Source organism: Plectropomus leopardus, chromosome 7 (assembly GCF_008729295.1).
Source record: "Plectropomus leopardus isolate mb chromosome 7, YSFRI_Pleo_2.0, whole genome shotgun sequence".
NCBI classification, from domain to species: domain Eukaryota; kingdom Metazoa; phylum Chordata; class Actinopteri; order Perciformes; family Serranidae; genus Plectropomus; species Plectropomus leopardus.
In genome coordinates this window covers 11,040,132-11,061,355 of record NC_056469.1, presented here as the reverse complement: position 1 = coordinate 11,061,355, position 21,224 = coordinate 11,040,132, and the positions used below count along the sequence as shown (strand labels likewise).

At 38.5% G+C, this 21,224-nt stretch overlaps 1 protein-coding gene across 1 annotated transcript in view; it reads right to left on the bottom strand.

The window, feature by feature from the left end:
• The window catches only part of ulk4 (unc-51 like kinase 4), a 92,538-nt gene that overhangs the window by 57,391 nt on the left and 13,923 nt on the right, over positions 1-21,224 (bottom strand). The window contains exons 18-19 of the mRNA XM_042489922.1: positions 18,454-18,561; positions 11,961-12,044 (exon numbers count right to left, since the gene is read on the bottom strand). Of these exons, the coding sequence (XP_042345856.1) occupies positions 11,961-12,044; positions 18,454-18,561 (192 nt within the window). The remainder of the gene's footprint in view (positions 1-11,960; positions 12,045-18,453; positions 18,562-21,224) is intronic.

Sequence of the window (21,224 nt, the reverse complement as noted above, 5' to 3'; positions counted from 1 at the left end):
ATTCAAGATCTATCTTGTAAGAGGATTTGGGACCATGAGTTGGTCAAAAACCTTGCAGCTTGAATTTAATTTGTTCACAGTATGTGCTGGATAGCCTCTTGCATTCACTCACAGGGTCAGGAACACTAGAGTAGCCAAATGGAGTCTTAATTCGTACTAATAACAAGCGCAAAGTTACAAAAGCTGCAACCATATGTGAATGTATCCACATGTGTACCTTTTTGCCAGTAGGCATGAAAAGTTAATTAGCTGTCATTTGGCTTGTGACCAATCTTTCCACAAACTTTTGGCCGAGTTTGTGAATCCATGTGGAAGTTTTGTTTTGGAAACCAGCCACTTCCATTGCCACCACTACTGTGCTTTGGTTATGTTTAGGCAGCAAAAGCACATGGCATCCAAGGCGAGAATGTCTACAAATGTACTTGCTGACACAGATGGTGAGGATGAGAGGCAGGATGCACATGGTAAGGTCTAAGAAAAAACCCCACCAGATGGGAAGCAAACACTGGACTGGAAAGTCTTGGGTTTGTTGGACCCCTCACTATAGGCATCCTTGCCCTCCTTATATTACATCATTAACGTATCATGTGGATGGGACAGGTTCCATCTGACTGCATTCTCAGTTGACGCTGCCTGTCTGCTTGTCATGCTGCCGCTGCAGGTGACATTCTGCCATCCACCAGCGTACAATCACATTGTGACTGGTTCTGTCAGGCCGTGCTCAGCTGACCCCATCCAATGGTGCATCATGCAGACGCAAAGGTGGAAAGCATAACAAGGACACAAAAGGTGTTAAGCACTGTAAAGGCAGTGGTATTTGACAACTCTGAAATGAGAACAGGCTGCAAAACACACACCTTTTTTTGGCAACAGAGAAAGCTAGAGAGCTGTTGGTTGCAGTTCAAAAGGCTAGTTTTCATACTTGTGGGTGCATATGCACATGCATCCTAACAGCGGTGCACACCATAGTGTTTTCTTGTATAAAACATAATGCCATTGTGAGCAAAACATTTTCTGGCTCATTGTTAAGTTACAAGCTCAAAACTCGATTACTGGAAAATGTCTTACACCAAAAGGCAGAACTGAACAAAGAACTAATGTAATCACAAACTGACAATTAGATTAGCTCTCAACATCACCTCAATACAAAAACTAGGGAGAGGTTGCGTGTGTCTGTATGAGTTAGTGTGCAAGTGTTTGTGTGTGTATGCTTATGTGGTATACTGTATGTGCCTACACACCTTTGTTTGTGTTCAGACAATGGGGCCAAGCTAATGAAATCTCTGTGGCTGAGGAAATGAGTTTTTCCAGGAAAGTCATTGTGGAGAAAGACAGGAAGTAGAACAGAAGTGATTGCCTCTGTCAGGTTATTATTGTGTTTCACAGTGTTACATCACTTAGACACTACTCTCCCTAGATATGAGATACAATAGACTCTATTCATAAAACACAGTTAGCTACATTTTGTGGCAAAGGTTCATAATACTAGCAGAAACATTAATTTCTAACGGCAATTTACCGTGGTAATTCTGAAAAGGGGTGCAGGTGACAGATAATTAAATTATAACACTACGTAATTATTGAATATTTCACACATGACTGCGCTGACTATCCTCACGAGTATATGCATATATATATTGTACAACATTTACGAAATATGGGACAATTACAACGATTACAATGATACTCCACTGAAAATCTGTCTTTTTAATATTGAACTAACTCCCTTTAAGCTTGAAAACTTGCTTAACAAATATTTTAGTTTGTTTCATATTATACAACCACAGCTGTGGTCAATCTCAATATACGTAATTACAATGGACCCACGTGATGACAAATTTTCACATAATCCATTTTTCTGCTGTTCATCCGAGTGCTCAGAATGTTTCAAACAGTCGTTTGGGACAAATATGGTTAAATAAACTGCTCATGTTTCATATTATCTTAAGCCCTGTGTTTCTAACAGTTACACTGCATTTTAAATATCACAAAAAGCTTTACCTCAATCCCATCTGCCTTAACATATGCACTATACAATAACAGCAAAATAATGTCCATGCTGCCCTGCGGAAACCTTGCACCCAAAACAAAGTGGATCTTTTTGAATTGAAAAATATCTTGATCTGTTATGGAGGCCAGGATGTACCTCTGACATTTAATAACCCATCAATAGTCAGGCTGTTATCCACAGTTATTTAACATTTTACAGAAATTTAAGACGCAGTCTATTTAACCACATGGGAACTCTAATCACGACTGAGAGCTAAAATAACCTACCTATTAATCCAATATAGGACATCACATTGTGTATTCAACACCAAGGGACAATGCAGAATGACAACATAATGAATCCTCTGGCACCCCTGCGGGAACCAGTCGAATGGTCTGTTCCAGCATTCCCTAGGCCGTGCGGGCCAGCTCACTAATGAGCCCACGGGGGAGCACCCGCTGTCTGTGTGTTTAATAGACTGTAGCCCTGCCAGGAACTACACAGAAAGAGAAAGAGGGGGAGAGGGAAAGACAGAGACACACAGAGAGAGAGATGCATTGAGAGACATCCTTACATGTGGTGAGAAACAAGTAGCTCATGCAAGAAACTCCATCATTATGATGCAGAGAGAGAAATGCAGGAGACAGAGGAAAAGAGTAAGTTATTCTCATTATAATCTCCCAGCATGAGAAACAAGTTCATCTGAGAAACACACTCATTATATTATACTCTGTCCTACTTAAACCTCACATCTCCAGAAAGTCAACTTTAAAGAAATTAAGTTTTTTTTTGTTTTTTTTTTTGCAAGGGCTTTCCCAATAACTTCTTTACAAGGTCAAGTAAGACTTTTTTTGTCTTTACACACAAGACTTTGCCAAGATTGAACATAAATCATGAGAGATCTGTGATTTTACATGACACAATTGAAATTATACAGTTGCCATTCATTGTTTTCCCACAGTACCACAATTTCTTCGAAGCTGATTGCTGGTCTATTTAACCAAACAGGTAATTGTGGAGTAAAAATTTTCAGAGCAAGACTAAGGGCTCTATCTTACGCCTGTTTTTTTTTTTTCTTTTGAATAAGATTTGATTCAATCCAACTGAATTATTTCTGAACAACTGGGCCGAGAATCAACACATACATCAAGTTGGGAAAACATAATATTTTAGGCCTAGTTTTATCTACTGTATATATTAATATTCTATAACAAGTCCCATCCTGCCTGAATAATTTTAGAGCTAACTAGAGTGACTACTTTGCACCTTGTCTCTTCATGACTTTACTTTACAAGACTTACTCTCTGAAGCTCTCACAAGTGTTCTTTAGTTTGTTGATAGCATAAATATGTTTGGTAATATCTTGTCCAGTGTTTTTGCCAGGAACATTTGTTGGAGTGGAGTGAATCTGATTCAAGGGGTTTAAATAAGTTAAAGAATTATTCAGAAATCAACAATGGTAAATATATTTCTAATAATACATTAACATTAACTGCAGAACACAAGTGGAAAAAATGTCAAACTAATTTAAAAAATGTCACTGATGATCTAAAAAGTGACTTAATGTAGCAAACTTAAAAGTATTGCAGTGTGTAATGCAATAAAATATTTGAATACTGTGATAATGAGCTGCAGGAAATGTTTCGACATTACGCACATTAGTTATCTCAAAGATTTTAAATTTGTCTCTGACTCCATTGCTTCTCTCGACTTATCTCTTCTCTTTGCTGATCGGTATAGATTTTTTAAAAATCAGTACAGGAGTACCATGAGGTAGATTTAGAGCATGACGTTTAGCCTTGCAAAGGTGTCATGGGGAAAATTTAATTAAATAACAAACCAATTCTAATGCATACTCACTTCAAACATCCAGCCATGATTTCTGAGTAGGTATTTATCCTAATTTAAGACTATTAAACATAGATCTAATACTCTGGCGAAACATATGTTCTTCAATATCAGGTTTCCTAGATTTGAATTTGGCATTTGCTGAAAAACATTTATTTTATCTTACTGGTGTATCCAGTTTAAACAGGATTACAATCTTTTTCGTCAGGTTTCAACAGGACTAACTGGCTTCCTGGCAACAGGGTTGAATTAAAAAATCTCCCTTATTCTGTAGCTCGGGGCTGACAGATAAGATTTACACACTTTGAACCTACGGCTAAAAAAAAGTTGGAAAAACCTCTGTTTTCAGATGAAAAGAGATAAAATGCTGGGCAGATATGGAACAATAAAATCCTGTCTTCAAGTGTTGATCAGTAGATTAGTTTTATATCCAAACATGTTTGCACCTGGCCTCTGAGTCTCAACTAGAAAGAGATCACATCACAATAAAACATCACATGACTTGACGCAGGATTTGTGTGTATGCCTGTGTGTGCACAAGTGCGCGTGTTCACATGTCTGATGTGGTTTCCCTCTGTAATTAAAGTCCTTTAGAAGCCAGTGCACCTGGTTTTGAATGAGCCCCCATGGCAAAGACATAGACACCATCTATCAGCCTCACACAGAACATCTAACACCCCTAATAGCCACACTCAAAGAGAGACAGACTGTCTGATTAACAGGCTAACAGACAGGCAGTGGGGTGTGAAGGAAGAGGAAGAGACGAGGACAAAGAGGCAGAAAAGAGCAACAAGTTGAGGTGCAAAAATACAAATGGAAAGAAGACAGACCAGCAGACAGAGAAACAGACAAACACATTGAAGACTAGAGAACATCTTATGTCACCACACCAGCCACAATGCTGATCTTAAAATGAATGTGGCCCAGCAGCGGAGTTTTGTGACTGCATCTCGCATGGTTGTGATGCTATCGTATGGACAAAATTTGTCTTCAAACAGACAGACATATAAACACCTGGAGAAGTATTAAGATCATTTCATTGGCAGTTCACTCTCCAGTAATTGCCTCCATGACAACATTTTGTCATGAGAACACACATAATGCCTCGCTGTCGTGGCTAGTAATAACAGGCAAACCAACAGACCAGACAAGAAGACAAACAGATAAAGGAGCAGAGAGAAACACGATGTGTTTGAAATCACATATTAACAACAATTTATACTAAGTATGACGTGAAATTGTGTATGTAATGCATATGTGGATTTTGCATACATGACAAATGCTACAGGTAGGTGGACAAACAAGTACAGGGATGCAGAGCACTATTTGTCATCATATTCCCCTTTTTTCTGTGTTTATAGGGCAGTGGCACTCTCATTAAAAAAATGTACTAATTAATACAACACAGTAACTGTATATGATATTATACGATGGCTTGTACACAGACCATGCGTGCATGCGCGCATGCGCGCACGTGAAGTGGTCATCTCATGTAGGAGACACAAGGGTAAGACCCATGACTGTCTTAGAGAGTCCCCCTCTGTTCTCTTCTCCTTTGTGGAAGATAGTGATAAATCATTAATAGGCTCACCACTGCTGTGTATACGTGTGTGTGTGTGTGTGTGTGTGTGTGTGTGTGCGCGCGCGTGTAAGGGGGATTTCTGCCTTCTGCCCCCTGGCTTCTATCACTGTAATACTGTTCACACATCATTTGCTGCTTGCACGCACACGCGCACATACACACCAGACACACACACACACACACACACACACACACATTTTCCATCATAGGCAGCAGAAGCATCATCTTGTTCAGACTCATAAATAATTTCCTGCAGCTCAAGTCTGGCCTGGAAACCTGCCTTTCACTCCATGCCATCCACTCCCCCTCTCCAAGTACAACTCTCTCTCTTTCTCTCTCTGACTTGCTGCCATCTCCTCTCCCTCTCCCACCAAACTGATCCTTCCCTCTCTTCCTCTCTGTCACTCTTGCCATCCCCCACTATCCCCCTCTTCACTGGTAAAACCGCCATGCTCGCTTTGGCTCTGTGCCCCTCCCAGTCGACCCCTTCTTCTACTACAACCATCTCTATCCCTCTCCAGTGCTTTACTTGTAAATCAGGAAAACTCTCAACAACAGCGGAGGGGGCTGGGGTGATCCAGGGGGTCAGAAAATGCATCAAAATCACACTGCCTGGAGCGCATTAGACAGGGTCTTGGCGCTGTATCTCAATGCTGTCATGCAATAAACAGTGTGTGGCAATGGATTTACATTTAGCACACTGGTAGACAATCTCCTTCTCCAGACAATACTACAGGAGAAATGCATCACTAAAAATTGGAGACGCCACTTCAGCAATAAGCCCATACTAATGAGGATCCAGCTGGTCACTTATCAAATCCGTCAACAGACATTGTAAAAAGGTCTTTAGTGATCAGCCAAGAGTATTTCAAACATTGAATTTGTTATTTATGCTCATTGGAGATTATTTTAATATGAAGAGATGTTTACTCTGCTCCTGAATTCTTTATAATAGCATTAAGACCACAGCAAACTGCTACCTACTACCCACCCCCTACACTGTATAGCAGTAACCAGATATTTAGTTTTCAATCCAAGGTCAAGTGAAACCAACAGACAATCAATCTGTCTGAATCTTAAAGGGGCCCTTCCAACAGTTGACTTATCCTTTGAGGGCAGTTAGCCAACTGAAATATTTTATTTAAAGCTGCACTTATCAACATTATTATATTAACAATGAATGAAATGAGTATGTGTAATGTCAAATGTGGTGCACATTGTGACAGACCCAAGACAATTATCACCCAACTCTGCTGTTCCTCAAAACTCAGTTCTTTAAAATTGTATTGGTTTTCCAGAATGCAACTCCTTTCATTGAACTGGTTTTAAGGAGCAGTAAGCAAAAAAGAAAACAAAACAACAACAAAAAACCCAGCAACTCTTAAAAAAAAAACAAGTGTATGCTGAAGTACCTGCCCAGCAGGTACCAGCAGACAAGTTAGTGACTATTTACAGTGGAGCATTTAGCTGCTAAAGAGCCGGATATTACCTTCAGGAATTAGTTGGCATCAAAACAGCTAAAAAGACCACATGCAAGACATTAATAATTCTAAATAAGAATATTTAAATCAAATTAATACAACATCTCTAAACCTGGAAACAAATGACACCAGTCTAACTACACTGTTTACGAGCAAGAAGACAAAAAGGAGTGTGAAACATCACTAGGCTTTTTTTTTCAGAATAACATAGAATTAAAATGTCAAGAGTTTTAAAGGGGTTCCAACAGCTTAAAGCAAGTGGCATTTAAGGCAATTTTAAACACCACTCGGAATGAAACTTAAGACCGATTTTAAAATAACCAAAATTGAATGAAAAAAATATGAACGGCATTACTTACTTAATGTTAGTGAGAATTTTGACCAAATATTCATTGTAACATAAAACATGACTTTTTGTTAATGCAAGGCATTTGTTTTTTTTTCTAAAAACTTTTCCATTATATTGAGATTTTACAAAGTAACATCAGAGAAAAAAAGACGAATAAAAATACTACTTCATGTCTTTGCATTTTAAGACTTTTGAAAGATTAATTAAAGACATTTTAATACCAATTAAGGCCTTTTTTTAGACTGAGGAATTTAATATCTTTTCAGACTCTTTAAAGATCCGTGGGAACCCTGTTAAAAAAAAACAGTTCAGCTCACGGGGCTATTTAGCACCAAGGCATTCTGTTTAGTTCTGCTATGACTGCTATAACACCAAAATTATTAAGTCAGTATTTCCATGTCATAATTCCCACTACCTCTAAAATATCTGCACAGAAACCGCTAAGTCACACACATGCACACATAAATATGTTTATTCCGTTCACATTTCTTCACCAGCTGTCTTCTATTTTGTTCCGTGTAAAAAATGAACAGTTTAAATGGACTGACATTGTTTTCTTTTGTCGGCCCAGCATATAAAAACAGTTGCTAATAGTCGAATCGAGGTACACATTGGGGTGTTGGTTCTCAGTGGGATGAGCAGTTCAAGCAGCCTTAGGCTTGAGGCTATTTGTCACCCTATTTGACATAATTTGAAAGAAAAACTAATTCTTTGTTTATTCCCCTCCTCCCTCTCTCTCACATACACATGCTCCTCACTTGCTGTCAGGGATGAGCGACTCTATCTCTGCTGTCTTTCTGACCAGATGTGACCAGATTCAACTCTGTATAACCCATGGCTGGATTATCCAGGCAGATCACAGCCTAAGTCCCTCATGTGCTCCTTTTCTGCTCGCTCTGTCACTTCTTCACGTCAGTCGGATCAACAGACATTTAATACCTTCACTTCTAAATAAAGTGCTAAATACAACTTTCATTGAGTATTTCATCCAGGATGTTCAGTTTACAATTTAAAAATCCATATTAAAATGCAGTAATGTTATGCATCCCCTGTGCTAAAAATGTCTTACACCTTGCTAACATTAATACCTCATATTTAGAAAAGATTAATGCCTTTTCCACCTATGGGGAGAGACTACACTTAATAAGAAGTTACACTGATAAAAGTGAAAATGAGAACAACAGCTGCAGGGCCCTTGCTGTTCAGTTTGTTGTGACTGTATACTTGCATTTACCTGAGCTATGCTAATACACTTTCCATGACTGTGTGCTGAAGCCATGATGTTTTAATATGTTTGATTTTATTTTTAATTTCTGAAAAATAATTATATGTGGTCCAAAAGTATCTGTGGTCCATAAGTATCTTAGAGAGGAAACATGAGAACTATAAGAATAATCTATACATGAACTATATGTGTTAGTAAATTTTCATTTATTATAAAATATAATGCTAGTTGTACGTATTAATACCCCATTTGTTGATCACTCTGGGGGATCATCATCTTGCGGTCACTGCTAACAAGAGTTGGTTTTGATGAAATTAAGGACCGTAGATGTTGAAATCAATAAATTCTTTGCAATTGTGTGTTGAGCAACATTCTTAAAACTATTTGTCTATGCAATTTGTCACAAAGAACTTGGGATTGAGCTGTTTGATTTTTTGAGTGGAAATGTTAAATTCTGAGGTCAAAATGTCCCAAAAATGTCTTTATTAAAAGAAAGACATAGGTCTGATTTCAGAAGAAGAGGGACACAGGATAGTCATGGGATCTTCAACAAGTGGAAAAAATTTATTATACAAATGTGTTGCTTTTTAGGCAAGAAAATCTGACACAAGTCCCATTTTCAGGTTTAGATCTTAGGGGAGAGGGAAAGCAATATGAGGGGGAATGCATTAGTTGGCCTTTGGGAGGCTCATCGTTGCTGATCTTATCTAATGAGTGAGTTCCTATGCAGATTATAAGGCGGCAGCACAGAGAAATTCATTGACACATCCTTGTTAAATGGATGGTGCTGGAAGCTTGGTGATGAGCTGCAGGGACTAGAGCTTGAGTTGCTGTAGTTGGCAAGTTGAACAACATGATTGCTCTGAGGGTCTAAGCCCTGACCACCAGATCAGTAAACTTCCTGCTGCTGTTAAATAGGTTAGAGGCAGCACTGAAGGACAATCTTCAGAGCACTGGAACAAGTTAACACAGCAGCAGTGGCTCACATCCAACACCGAGCCTTTACATGGCCCCAACAAACTCACACCAAAAGGCTAAACTTTGTTGTTAAACCCATTAACAACATTATGTGACGCTAGCCATGTGATGCTACAGTTAGCCCTGTCACTGTGTGTGTGCAGGCAGAGGGACTTTACTTTCTGTTTCAATTACTTGTATAACCCATTTAATAATCCATTTTTTCTCACTACATCGTAACCTTTCTTTCCCTCAGGTGAGCGTAAACTAAAGGTTTTTATTTTTACAAAAATGTGAAAGAGACGATTATCTTATTGATATCAGCCATGAGAAGCAGGTCATTATCGGTTATCAGTATCAGTTGCAAAAATGCATCCCTTATCTGCATATTCCTAAAAACAGACTTATGCTAGTGGTCTGAATATGGCCTATTAGATCCTGTATACCCAGCTGAAGCAAGGTCAGCAAGCCCCCGATGGGCAAAAGAAAGGCTTCAAGGACATTATCAAAACTAATCTAAAAAAGTTACATATAACTGAGAGCAACTGGGAGCAGAATGCACTTGATAGGCACTCCTGAAAGACATCTATACAGGAAGGTGCTGCACATTAGGAAACTTAACTTCACCCCTTCACAGAGATAATGTAACGACACCATGAGGAGAGAAAGAGACAGGCTCAACCACCACCACCCATAACCACCAGCACATTCTCCTGCATACACTGCACCAAAGTATATGGATGGCAGACTGGCCTCTACAACCATCTGAAGACCTGCAAGTAGATGACCCATCATGGAGGATACTCAAACTCGCCTCAATGACCGCCGATGACTGTATCATCAACTCCTGTCTCACAACTGTCATCAAACCACACCATTTGTTTCAGGGCAAATATCCAATGACAGCAGTGATTCCTTTGCAATGCAATGAATTGAATTAATTGTGATAAAAGCTGGTGTTGCTGTGCCTTGAAACTGACTTTGGCATGGAGTTTTTCCAATATTCCTAAAATTATCCACAAAATACATGGTATTTCTGCAGTAGGAATGATATCTCAACAGTGCAAAAATATGACTGTAGAGTTAGCTATAGTATAGCCTGGCCACCTTGAAATGCAATGCCCATGAGACAAAGTTTGACTATTTAACTGCTCTGAAGTATAATAGCAAATACACCTGTGCATACACAGGAAAACAGCCAGGCAGAGAGAGGGAGAAAGAGACACTGGGTGGAGAGAGGAAGGAGAGAGGAGGGTGAGAGGGAGAGACAGAAAAGGGAGAGAGGCAGGTTGGGTCTGGGGATGAGTGTCTGGTCCCTAAGGCTGTGTGTGTGTGTGTGTGTGTGTGTGTGTGTGTGTGTGTGTGTGTGTGTGTGCCTGCATGTTTCCATCAGCCTACTCTCACAGCTCAATAATGATAAATAAGTCAACCTCCTCTCTCCTCCCCTCAACCCCTCTCCCTGCTCCTGTCACACACACCCCGCCTCTGTTCATCTACCCCCCTTCACCACACTCCCGGTGGTAATGAAGCAACAGTAGGTACTAGCTGACAACTGTGCAGACCAGAGTTTCATCTATATTCATTCTGCTATAGTGGGCCACCACAGTGAGACCCCTTCTAGCTCTGAGAGACAAAACAACATCCATCCATCCCTTTCTCTCTCTCTCTACCTGTATCTATCCAACTCACCCCCTACCAAAATTTTTACTTATTCTGCAGCATTGGCCCACCATGTATGAACACCACAAAGAAGAACACTTTAATATCTTATGATGCGTATAGAAGCACTCACCTGTTCACAATTGTATACATAAACAAGTACAGCAAAACATAAACAAGTAGAGGCAATGTTAAAACTTCACTTTTCTTCTAGTTTCAATGAATTAAGGAGGAAACAAATGCACTCATTGCTGATGTTAGGGACCACAGGGTCCAAAAAATATCAGAAACATAATGCCAACATTAATACATTACCTGTACATTCTAAACATATTTTAGGGCACATCTTGATCATTGGAGACATATGTGTCATTTTGTTATACAATTAAACAAACCAAAGTCGTAAGTTATCATTTTTCCTTTTCATGACAGAGGGGAAGCATAATTAAATAGAAAAAGAGAAGCGATAGAGAGGAGAAAAAAAAGTCAGAAAGCTAACAAAAAGGAGCAAGTTATCTATATTTCTGCTTGTGTTTCTGAACCATCTACTGTATGTGTGTGTCTGGAGGGTCCTAATTGCTGCTGAGGTCAGGCTGCTGAGCAGTAAAGGGTTGTGTTTGATGCAGGTAAGAGTGTGTGTGCGTGCATGTGTGTGTGACTGCTCTGCATGCCCTTGACTTGCAGCTGGCAAACAACGCTTTAGGCCCCCACAGCTGCCTCATCATTACTGTTCACAGGGATCCCCTGCTACACACTTGTGCACACACACACACACACTTGCAGGCACACACAGTGAGAGAGACTTAGTCACAGCTACACAGGCACAGACACAAAAACAGACACACGCAGACATACACAGAGACACTCACCCCTTCCCGCAGGCTCCTCATTAAGCCAGTGTAGGCGGCAGCGGGAACGAACCACAGTCCCTCTGGGGAGCCTCTCTTCTCCTCCTGATAGAGAGACATAGAAAAGACAGGGAGAAAGGGTGAGAGGAGAGAGGAGGAGGGGGTACAGATGGGGGGGCGGGGGCAGTGGAGGAGTAGAGTGGGAGTGAGGGAAAGGCAGAGAGTTAACGTTGTGGAGATGCAAGTAGAGAGGAGTGAGGAAAGGGCAAGAAAGGGCCAAGTTGGGGAGAGGAGAGGGAGCATGAGGAGCCATGACATCTTGATTACTTGGTTACCATGTCTGTGCCTGAACATGCTTTCATAACCATTCAAATTTAAAGATATTTGTTTTCTTCAAAATACTAATTTTACTTAGATGTGTTGTATGTGTAAGCATTTTACATTTAATCTTGCTTTTTGTGCATTCCATAATCTCACTTATTCTTGCATAATGAGAGGTAGAAAGGATTATTTAAACTTTCACCTTTCTCATGAAATTTAAAAATGACAGGATGGCAAATAACTGGCATTTCCATTATCATGGAATCTCTAAACTACTAGATCAACAAATAATCCAATGATCTTTTAGTCTACAGCATGCCAGACTAGAATTACTAGCTCGTGGTTGTATGCGTTTGTGGACCAGTTAAGTTGTAGTTTCCATACTATATATGTCTGTCCAGACTCACATGTAGCCATGACAGCAAACAACTCTTCAATATGGATGTTGCTGCAAAGGAGCCACAAATTCGAAACATAGATGCTTCACACAACCTCAACCTGGCAGCACAGAAGATGTATCTATTCAAATGGGCAACCAAAATTAGTGTCATCAATTCAGTATCTGAGCAAATGCTTCCCCTTCTGTTCCTGTGATATATTGCATTAAATAATGGCCTGAAAGGTTTTTTTGCAGAACATGATAATGTCGCAGTGTAGTTGACCTTTGACCTTTTCAATATAAAAAAATGTCATCACTCCATCATTTTACCCCATTATATATTTGCATCAAATTTTGTCAAAATTGGCAGCTGAATTTTTTCATCATTAGCCTGGTGTGATCATACTGATGATGTGAGCTCAACATTCTGTTTCAATGTTTGTATCTTTGTATCTAGACTTCTTCCCGCAGCAACAAGCGCTAACTCACTACTGGTAAAGTAAACATAATGATAAGTGGAGTTAAATCATTTATAGAGCTGATAGAAACAAATAAACAATAACAAGTGGATGCACTAGTTTCTCAGAGGAAAGAAATTTCCGTTCTTCCAACTGGATTTGGCGACAGCTTGATTATCAACTGGCTCCATTGGTGATGAAGATGTTTTCCTGTACAAATCCAATGATCAGTATAGTTTCACCATTGATTATGCAAACAGAAGACCTACTATAAGAGATTTCAAAGCTGTTCACAATGCTTAATAAATTGTATGTTTTAGATCTACTGCTATTGTCATATGTAAAAATGTATTTGTGTAGTGGAGGCTAGTACTAATGTCAGGAAAAGCAATAGCTACATGCTGATTGGCTGAAGGAGTTTATCTGTCAAGGCAAGGACTCCCTCCCACTGACCACCAAAATCTAATCAGTTCATCCTTGAATCCAAGTGGAAGTTTGTGCCAGATTTAAAGAAATTCCTATAAAGAGATACTTTGCCAATCTTTAACCAGGTCAGTGGCACCAGGATGTGGGTGTGTGTGCAGATGAACAGAGTTTGGCTTCCCCCTGTGCCAGCAGCACTGAAACTCCCGGCCTATGCCGTGAGCAAAATCTGTAAGAAGAGGTAAATCACAATGCTGGGATAGGAGGTGGGACTCCAGGAGCTGGCGGCACGGGGGGTGTCTTAATTCTGTTCATCTGCAACGACTCCCCACGCCATGGTGACAAAGACCTGGTTTTAAATCGGCTAAGAATCCTCTTAAGGCGTTCCTGAGATATTGCTTTCATGACAATGGGATGTATGTAGTACGAAGGAACAACCTAAAAACATAATGCCTCTGGTCATGGCTGTCACTGACACAAAGGCATAAAAATAATTAAAGATGCCAACTGCAAGTTCTCAGGGACCAAAGTGTTTTTTTTTTTTGTCCAATCAACTGTCCACAACCAAAGATGTTGAATATATGATATTATATATGATAGAAAAGCAGCACATCCTCAATTTGACAAGCTGGAACCAGTCAAATTTGGCAGTTTTGCTTTATACCTGGCTTCAATAATTATCCCTATAGTTGTCAGTTTCTTGTTTGTGGATAGACTCTTATTCATCTAAACATGATGAAAACGTGTACTTCTTTCCTGATACAATACGCAGTATATATATATACTGTCATACCAGCACTGTCTTACATTCCAAAAAAAGTCTGATTATTTCAACCAATATTTTTATCTTTTCATGAAACAATGTCCCATTCCACTGCTATGTGCTCAGCTCTAGGCTATATCTAACCTTGAGGATAAAGACAGCACTGGAGGCTATAGCTAATCGTTGTCATTGACTGGTGCTGCAGAAGAAGAGAGGAGCAAAGCGGCTGATTTTACCTGGGGACACTTAAAGGGCCATTCCACATTTCTCAAATAAAACTGTTTCTCCTGCCATTAAACAGATCACATCTTGTGTTTGGGACTGTCATTAAAACTGGTTGTAATGAGGATATTAAATACTGCTGATGCTGTTCAAAGCCTTTCAATATTATTGTGGATTGCTGTGAAGAGTTCAACAGCATGTGCTGTAAATGTAAATGTAATTTTTTTTGTTTTCACATCGGTGCATTTCCCTGAAAGTCCAACATAAGGTCATGTTTCACTCATTTTATCTATCTAAACTTGAGAACAGAGACAGTAAGGCAGCTGATCACTGACAATGACCAGAATACCCGTTAGACAACAAACCTTCCAGTACAACAGGGAACTCAAAAAAATATTTAACTCTACATATTAAATAGTAACAGTGTTTTTCACAGTCATGAGTCATAAGTCTTAGACAGAAGCCTACACAAAACTAAAAGTTGTAACAATAATTGCCATCCACTACAAGAAAAAAACAGCTAGAGATTTTTTTGAAATCCAATCCTCAATCCAAAGCAGAAAAGAAGGTAGCCTTACCACAAGAAGATACTACTAACCTCTTACCAATCATTACCATCACAAAATATAACAAGCCTCCACTAAGCCCTCTCTAATCTTGACAACAGTGCCAAAGATAAAAATTGGCACTGAGCTTTTCTGAGTGCATTTTAAAGTGCCAATTCTAAATTAAGAAACAGAAAACCTGGAAGGCACTACAGCAAATGATTGTCACCAAAAAAGCAAGCCAGCGTGTTTAGGGACTATCTACCTGTGTGTGTCTGTATATGTTTATAGGTCACAGCAGTATATAGCTGTCTGTGGTTGCTAGAACTCTGCTAGTGACATATTTTGACAGAACATCAACAATACAGTGAGGGCTGAGTTCATGAAAATATTTCTAAACGAGTAAAAGCATCTCTTACTATCTATTCTGAAAATATCAGTCAGCACAGGGACTGTACAACACAAGTGCTGTGAGCTCTTCTGTGCTTCAGTGTCAGCTTTCTGTGCAAGTCATAATTGTACAGACTTTTTGGATGGGCCTGAGAGCAAAAACATCACAGTAGTTTAGCCTTCTTGTTATAAAAGTATGCTGTCATTTCTAAGTGTGGGAGAGAGTGAAGAGGCTTGAAGCTTTGAAAGTTCTTTAAAGGGATACTTTGTAGATTTTCAACTAGGTTTGTATCATAGCATTTTGGGTAGTGTGTGTAAATTATCTATGGTAAACTTCACTACATGTTACCAGCGCCCAGATCTCCCTGCTCATGTCCAAGCTTTGTGGGCCAGCAAAAACTTGAACTTGTACTAGGGATAGGCGATATGGCCCTGAAATAATACCACAATATTTCTGGGTATTTTTGCTATGACTATATGCTTGATGATATGACAAAATAGTGATTTTTTTATGCATTTCAAAAATAAAAATAGAAACAAAAATGTTTTTATATATCAACATAAATGTAAGTTCACCTACAAATATTCAGTATAAACTAAAAAAATATATCTCTCTAATTTCTTTAATTTGTAAACAGTAGCAGAAACTCAGATTCTGTATAAAATTTAAATAGTACAACAAATTAACATCAACCACAAACTTCATGTCTAAACAGTTGCCAAATATCATAAATAATACCGAAAATGTTCCTTTAAAACAGCAAATTCTCTTTTAGCCATGCTTGTTGTTGCCATGCATAACGGTGTGTCGTCAATGCCATTATAACAATATGAATTTTTCTTATCATATTAAAAATTATACCGGTATTATCATGAACAATATGATATGGAGCACTTCTAGCGTGTACTTCCACATTTTTGTATTCTCACCAACATGGACACAAAGAGTATAGAAGTGGATCAAAAGAAAGAACCTGCAACCACACCCCTACTCACTCAGACGGTAAAACTCGGTTGTGCTGATCAAATGTTAACCATGATTCTGTAACTGCTGTAACTGTAGTGCCTATTTACAGCCTGAAATGTTTTTGGGGAAAGACCATTGAAAAGAACACCCCATTATGCTGGAACAGGTTACAGAAGAAGCATTGGGTTTTTTTAAAATGTCCTGTGAAGACTCTTTAATTCAGCTTTTGTGTAATATTTTTTACTGTAACTAGGACAAACATTTACACTTTTTTATGTGCTGTTCAAAAACTGACCCCGACCTCTGAGGGAGGTACAGGAATCAATTAATTATAGCGTTACTATTTGTTAAGAACACACTGGCATCCATGGAGAAATACCGGTTCTTGCAGGAGCAGAAAAGTCAATTTATTAAGAGCTTCTACAGGGCACTGATGAGATTTCCCCTGGCGTCAGGAGAGTAATAAGTGTAATCAGGCAGGGTGATCGATTTTTGAAGGTTATCCATCAGTCTTGTAAATAAAAATCTTACACTTAATCGACTTGCTTGACTAGATTGAGGTTAACCAGAAATAAATTGGAATCACCTTTTCTAATGAAGTAAAACGAGGCCTCCTTCACTCTTTCTCTTGTAATTTTCAGGGCCGGGGGTCAATTCACTTTCAATTCAATTTAGTCAGCATGTAAATTTATACTCCATGACCTAATGACAGAGCACTCAGTTTCATTCATTTCACTCAAGATTGGACTTTCTCACTGAAGTAATAAGAAAATGTGTTTTGATCTTTCTGGCATCTGGCACCAGTGTTGTGATCCATTCATTTTGACTCATTAACTCAAAAGAAAGCAGTCAGTCTGCATTAATTACTTAAGAGTTGGGAAAAGAAACTTTTCTCTAAAATCTGATCACATTTAAAAAGTCATCTTCATCATCTTGGGGACCTAGAAGTGTAAGGTCCATGCATATTACATAAACACGATGTTATGGGCCAGGTTATTTCAAGTGTAGTTCTGCACAATTTTTCGAGAGTAAACTAAAGGCGAGCCTCTTTACAGTTCTCCATCCTAATGTTGTTTGATGTTGTGATTTATCAGCAGGGTGAGCAGCAAGTGGATTATATATTGTATTTCTCAAAAAATGTGATAATAAGAATTTGCTTAATTAATGAAATCACTTTATCCAAAATATATTTTTAGCCCTTTTAGCTATGTAAACAGGCCTCAGCAAAATTGACAGTAACTGTGTGAAACTTAATTTAACTTGCTGCCACACTACAGGATGCTGATTACCTCAAGATGTTAAACCGAAATAAGCAGTCTCGACGAGGCCCGGATTTTCACCACTGATTTCTTCTAATATTGTCAAGTTAAGTGACTTTAAATCGTCAAAGTGCCAAATTCAATACCCTAATGAGACTAATAACAACAAGTCAAACAGTGACAGTACTTTCCCCAAGATCTGACACAATGAGTGAGTCAGTTAGCAATTACAACAGAGTCTATTAGCTGGACCATTTCTGACTTTTTGTCAATACTCCAAACTACTGTATATCACATTACTTATTAAAATTGTGGTTTTGCAGTCTCAAACTGTGGAGAGCTGATGTATCTATTTTTTGTTTTAATTGAAAACAACTGCAAAGTCGTATGTTCACAGCAACAGCATTAGTGGCTTTCTTTTTTTTGATTTCACATCGGTGCATTTCCCTGAATTGTTATTTTTTCAGGTCCATTTTCATATAGGCCAAAAGTCAAAAACAGAAGTATCAGAGTTCTGAACAGAAACCTTTATCATATGCCATAGCTAATCCTCTGTTTTGCCCCGTCAAATAATAGAAAAATAACCTTTGAAAAGAAGCTATGGTACTTAGTAACCCGTGCCCTTTGTGTGCATGCAAGCAGATGCACATGCACACCCATTTCTCACTTGTGTGAGAAATGGGTGTAAATGGGTGTAAATGTCAATGTTTCCTTTCGATCAACTAACTGCCACACCGCTGTCTTTATGTATATCTCCTCATATTGACTTGTGTGATGGAGAGTCTACCTGTGAGGCAATGAGGTAGAGGATCTCCCCGAGTGGTGGCAGCAGGAACTGCTTTATTTTACTATTCCTCAGGTTCTCCCTCAACAGGTCTGTCAGTGTGGACACAGCCTGGAAAGAAAAAAAGACATAGTTACATCAGCACTTCTATTTAATTGTTGCAAAATCTATCTAATTTAATGTTCAATGTTACTGAAAACTAGATTTCATACTCATATGAACTGAAATTAATACCAAGTAAATTCACCAGAGTTCAACTTAAACAAAACATTTCTATACATATATAAGATAAATTCATCATGTTTAATATGTGGTTGCACGTTTATTTTTATGCTTTTAACAGTCTTCAGACATCTCTGCATAACCTCAGGCTACTGAATGTTTGAAGTCAAAATAAGTTTTATTCTAAAGAACACAAAATCTTGTAAATCCCTGGGAATCTGGCTAAACAGCAACCTCACTTATGTAGAGCATGCAGAGCAACTGGTACAGAAACTAAAGTTAACAATTTTTTGAAGCATGTCTCTGTCTTGAGGAGAGGGAAATGACTGTAGAGTTAACCATCATGTCTGTGCTTGATTGTGAACTTATTTACATGCTGCTCATTTTACCTTAAAATTTGATGCAGTTTATCATTGTGCTTTGCTTTTTATTTCAGGAGATAAATATTGTACTCATCACTGTGTACTATATAGGAAAGTAGGCTGGTCCTTGCTCGCATAAAGAGATCTTTATTCTATCATTTTTATTCATAAAAGTCTTTGGCAAAATCTGCCTCACTCTATCACTTCTCTTCTCACATTAAAAACCACAGCTCAACAAACTAGATCTCAGGCCTGATTAACTCTTGATACCCCCTCAGGTAAATACTTAACTTAGGAAGACTGCATCACACTTCTTCGCACCTAATAAAAGGAATCAATGTTTCATCACACTGGCTGAATTTAAACTTTTAACTTTGAGTCTGTTTAGTTGTCTAAGATTTTTGTCTGATGCATTTTTTCCTAGAATCAAGGGATCATATCAAGTCACATCACAGTGTCATGAAGGTAGAATAACCACAACTAATAACAAAGTAGACCATGACCTGACCATGTAACACCAACTACTGTAAGCAACTTCTCATCATTATTCAATGGTAGATGAAGTTCTGTGTACAGAAAATATACTGTTTTAGATGAAATTATCTGAGTTGATTTTATGTTGCATATGATCAAAAAATGAGAGAAATGGGTAAAAGCAGAGAGGGTAGAGCAAAGTAAGAAAAGGACAATGTAAAAACAGAGAAAAGAAAGAGGAAATGCACAAAACAGAGACAAGAAGATGAATGAGGAAAAGAGAGACATAAAGGAAAGAGAAATTGGGTAAAAAAAAAAAAGGGGAAAAAAAGGTTGGGAAACAGAAAAATGAGCTGGCCAGTAGCAGTTGGCTGAGGCAAAATCAGAGATTTTGATGTGAGCATTCTTAACTATTTTGTAATGTCTTTTATTTGAGTGTTTAGGTGTATGTTACCTTGATGTTTTATTTTTACTGTAACTACATGCTGTGACTCTGTAATATTGATGTAAATATCTACCCTTTAGTCATACTTTTACAATAAATGTTACTGTATGCACACTATTATGTCAAACCTTGATATCTTCTTTTTTTTCTTAACTAAAAGTCTAACTAGGAACAGGAGTTGGAAACTAGCAATAGATATAATCTCTATATGTGAAACATCAGTTGCTGCAGCTTCTTTGTAACAGGCTACAGTTGTACTATGTTAATTCACATTGCCCCTATTGAATAAACTATATAAATAAATATATTTAAAAAAAAAAAACAACAATCTCTCTGAAAACCACTGAAATGCACACACCAAAATCCAAGCTAACAGACACGTATGAATGCATGTATACACAAATGCACATGTATTCACAACATTAAGTATATGCACACACATAACTAAGTACATAAATTCATGCAATCATATGTACTTGTAAGAAATGCAAACCACACACACACACACATACACACACACACACACACACACAGAGTTAAGTGTATGCAGAGACAGCCTTGCTGGCTGACTGCTTCCTGGCATTAGCATTACTGCCAGCTTCCCCCCTCTGTGATCTGATGCAAGTTCTGCCTCACTCCTCTATCTCTCCCTCTCTCTTCTCCACTTTCTGCTTTTCCACCTCTGTATGTGTTCTCAGTTTTTCCTTCTTCTATTGTTTTTTACTCTACTTGTATATTTTCTCTTCTTTTTGAATCGCCCTCTATATATATATATAACATATTTCATACTCTTCCCACTTTTCTTTCTCACCTACATCTTTCTCTCACACTTGCTTGCTTTCACTGTCTCTCACCTTCTGTCTCTCTTTCTCATTGTAGGGTGAGAAGTGGTAACAGTCTGTTTGTCATGTTCTCTCTCAACATATCTTCCCCTTTCCCAGAAGAGTTCTTCTTTCCTTTTATTTATGCCCAAGAACCGTGGTGTATCCTCACGCTGAGCCATCGATGAGCATGGTACAGCATCAGTTTGCCACCGGAATCCTGAGTAGGTCTGAACATTATTGCCAATACACTTTGAGACTAGGAAAGGAGGCAATACGTTTCTGTTTAGTTTACCTAATTTAAATGTATTTCTGCATAAACTATAAACTCCTATCAAGTAGCGTCACTATTAACCAAGTATGTGAATGGTACATATGTGCTGTTAAAGAAACTGCTCTTGGTTTTCTGCACATTATTGCTCTTTGCTCTGCTCCCACACTCCCTTCCTG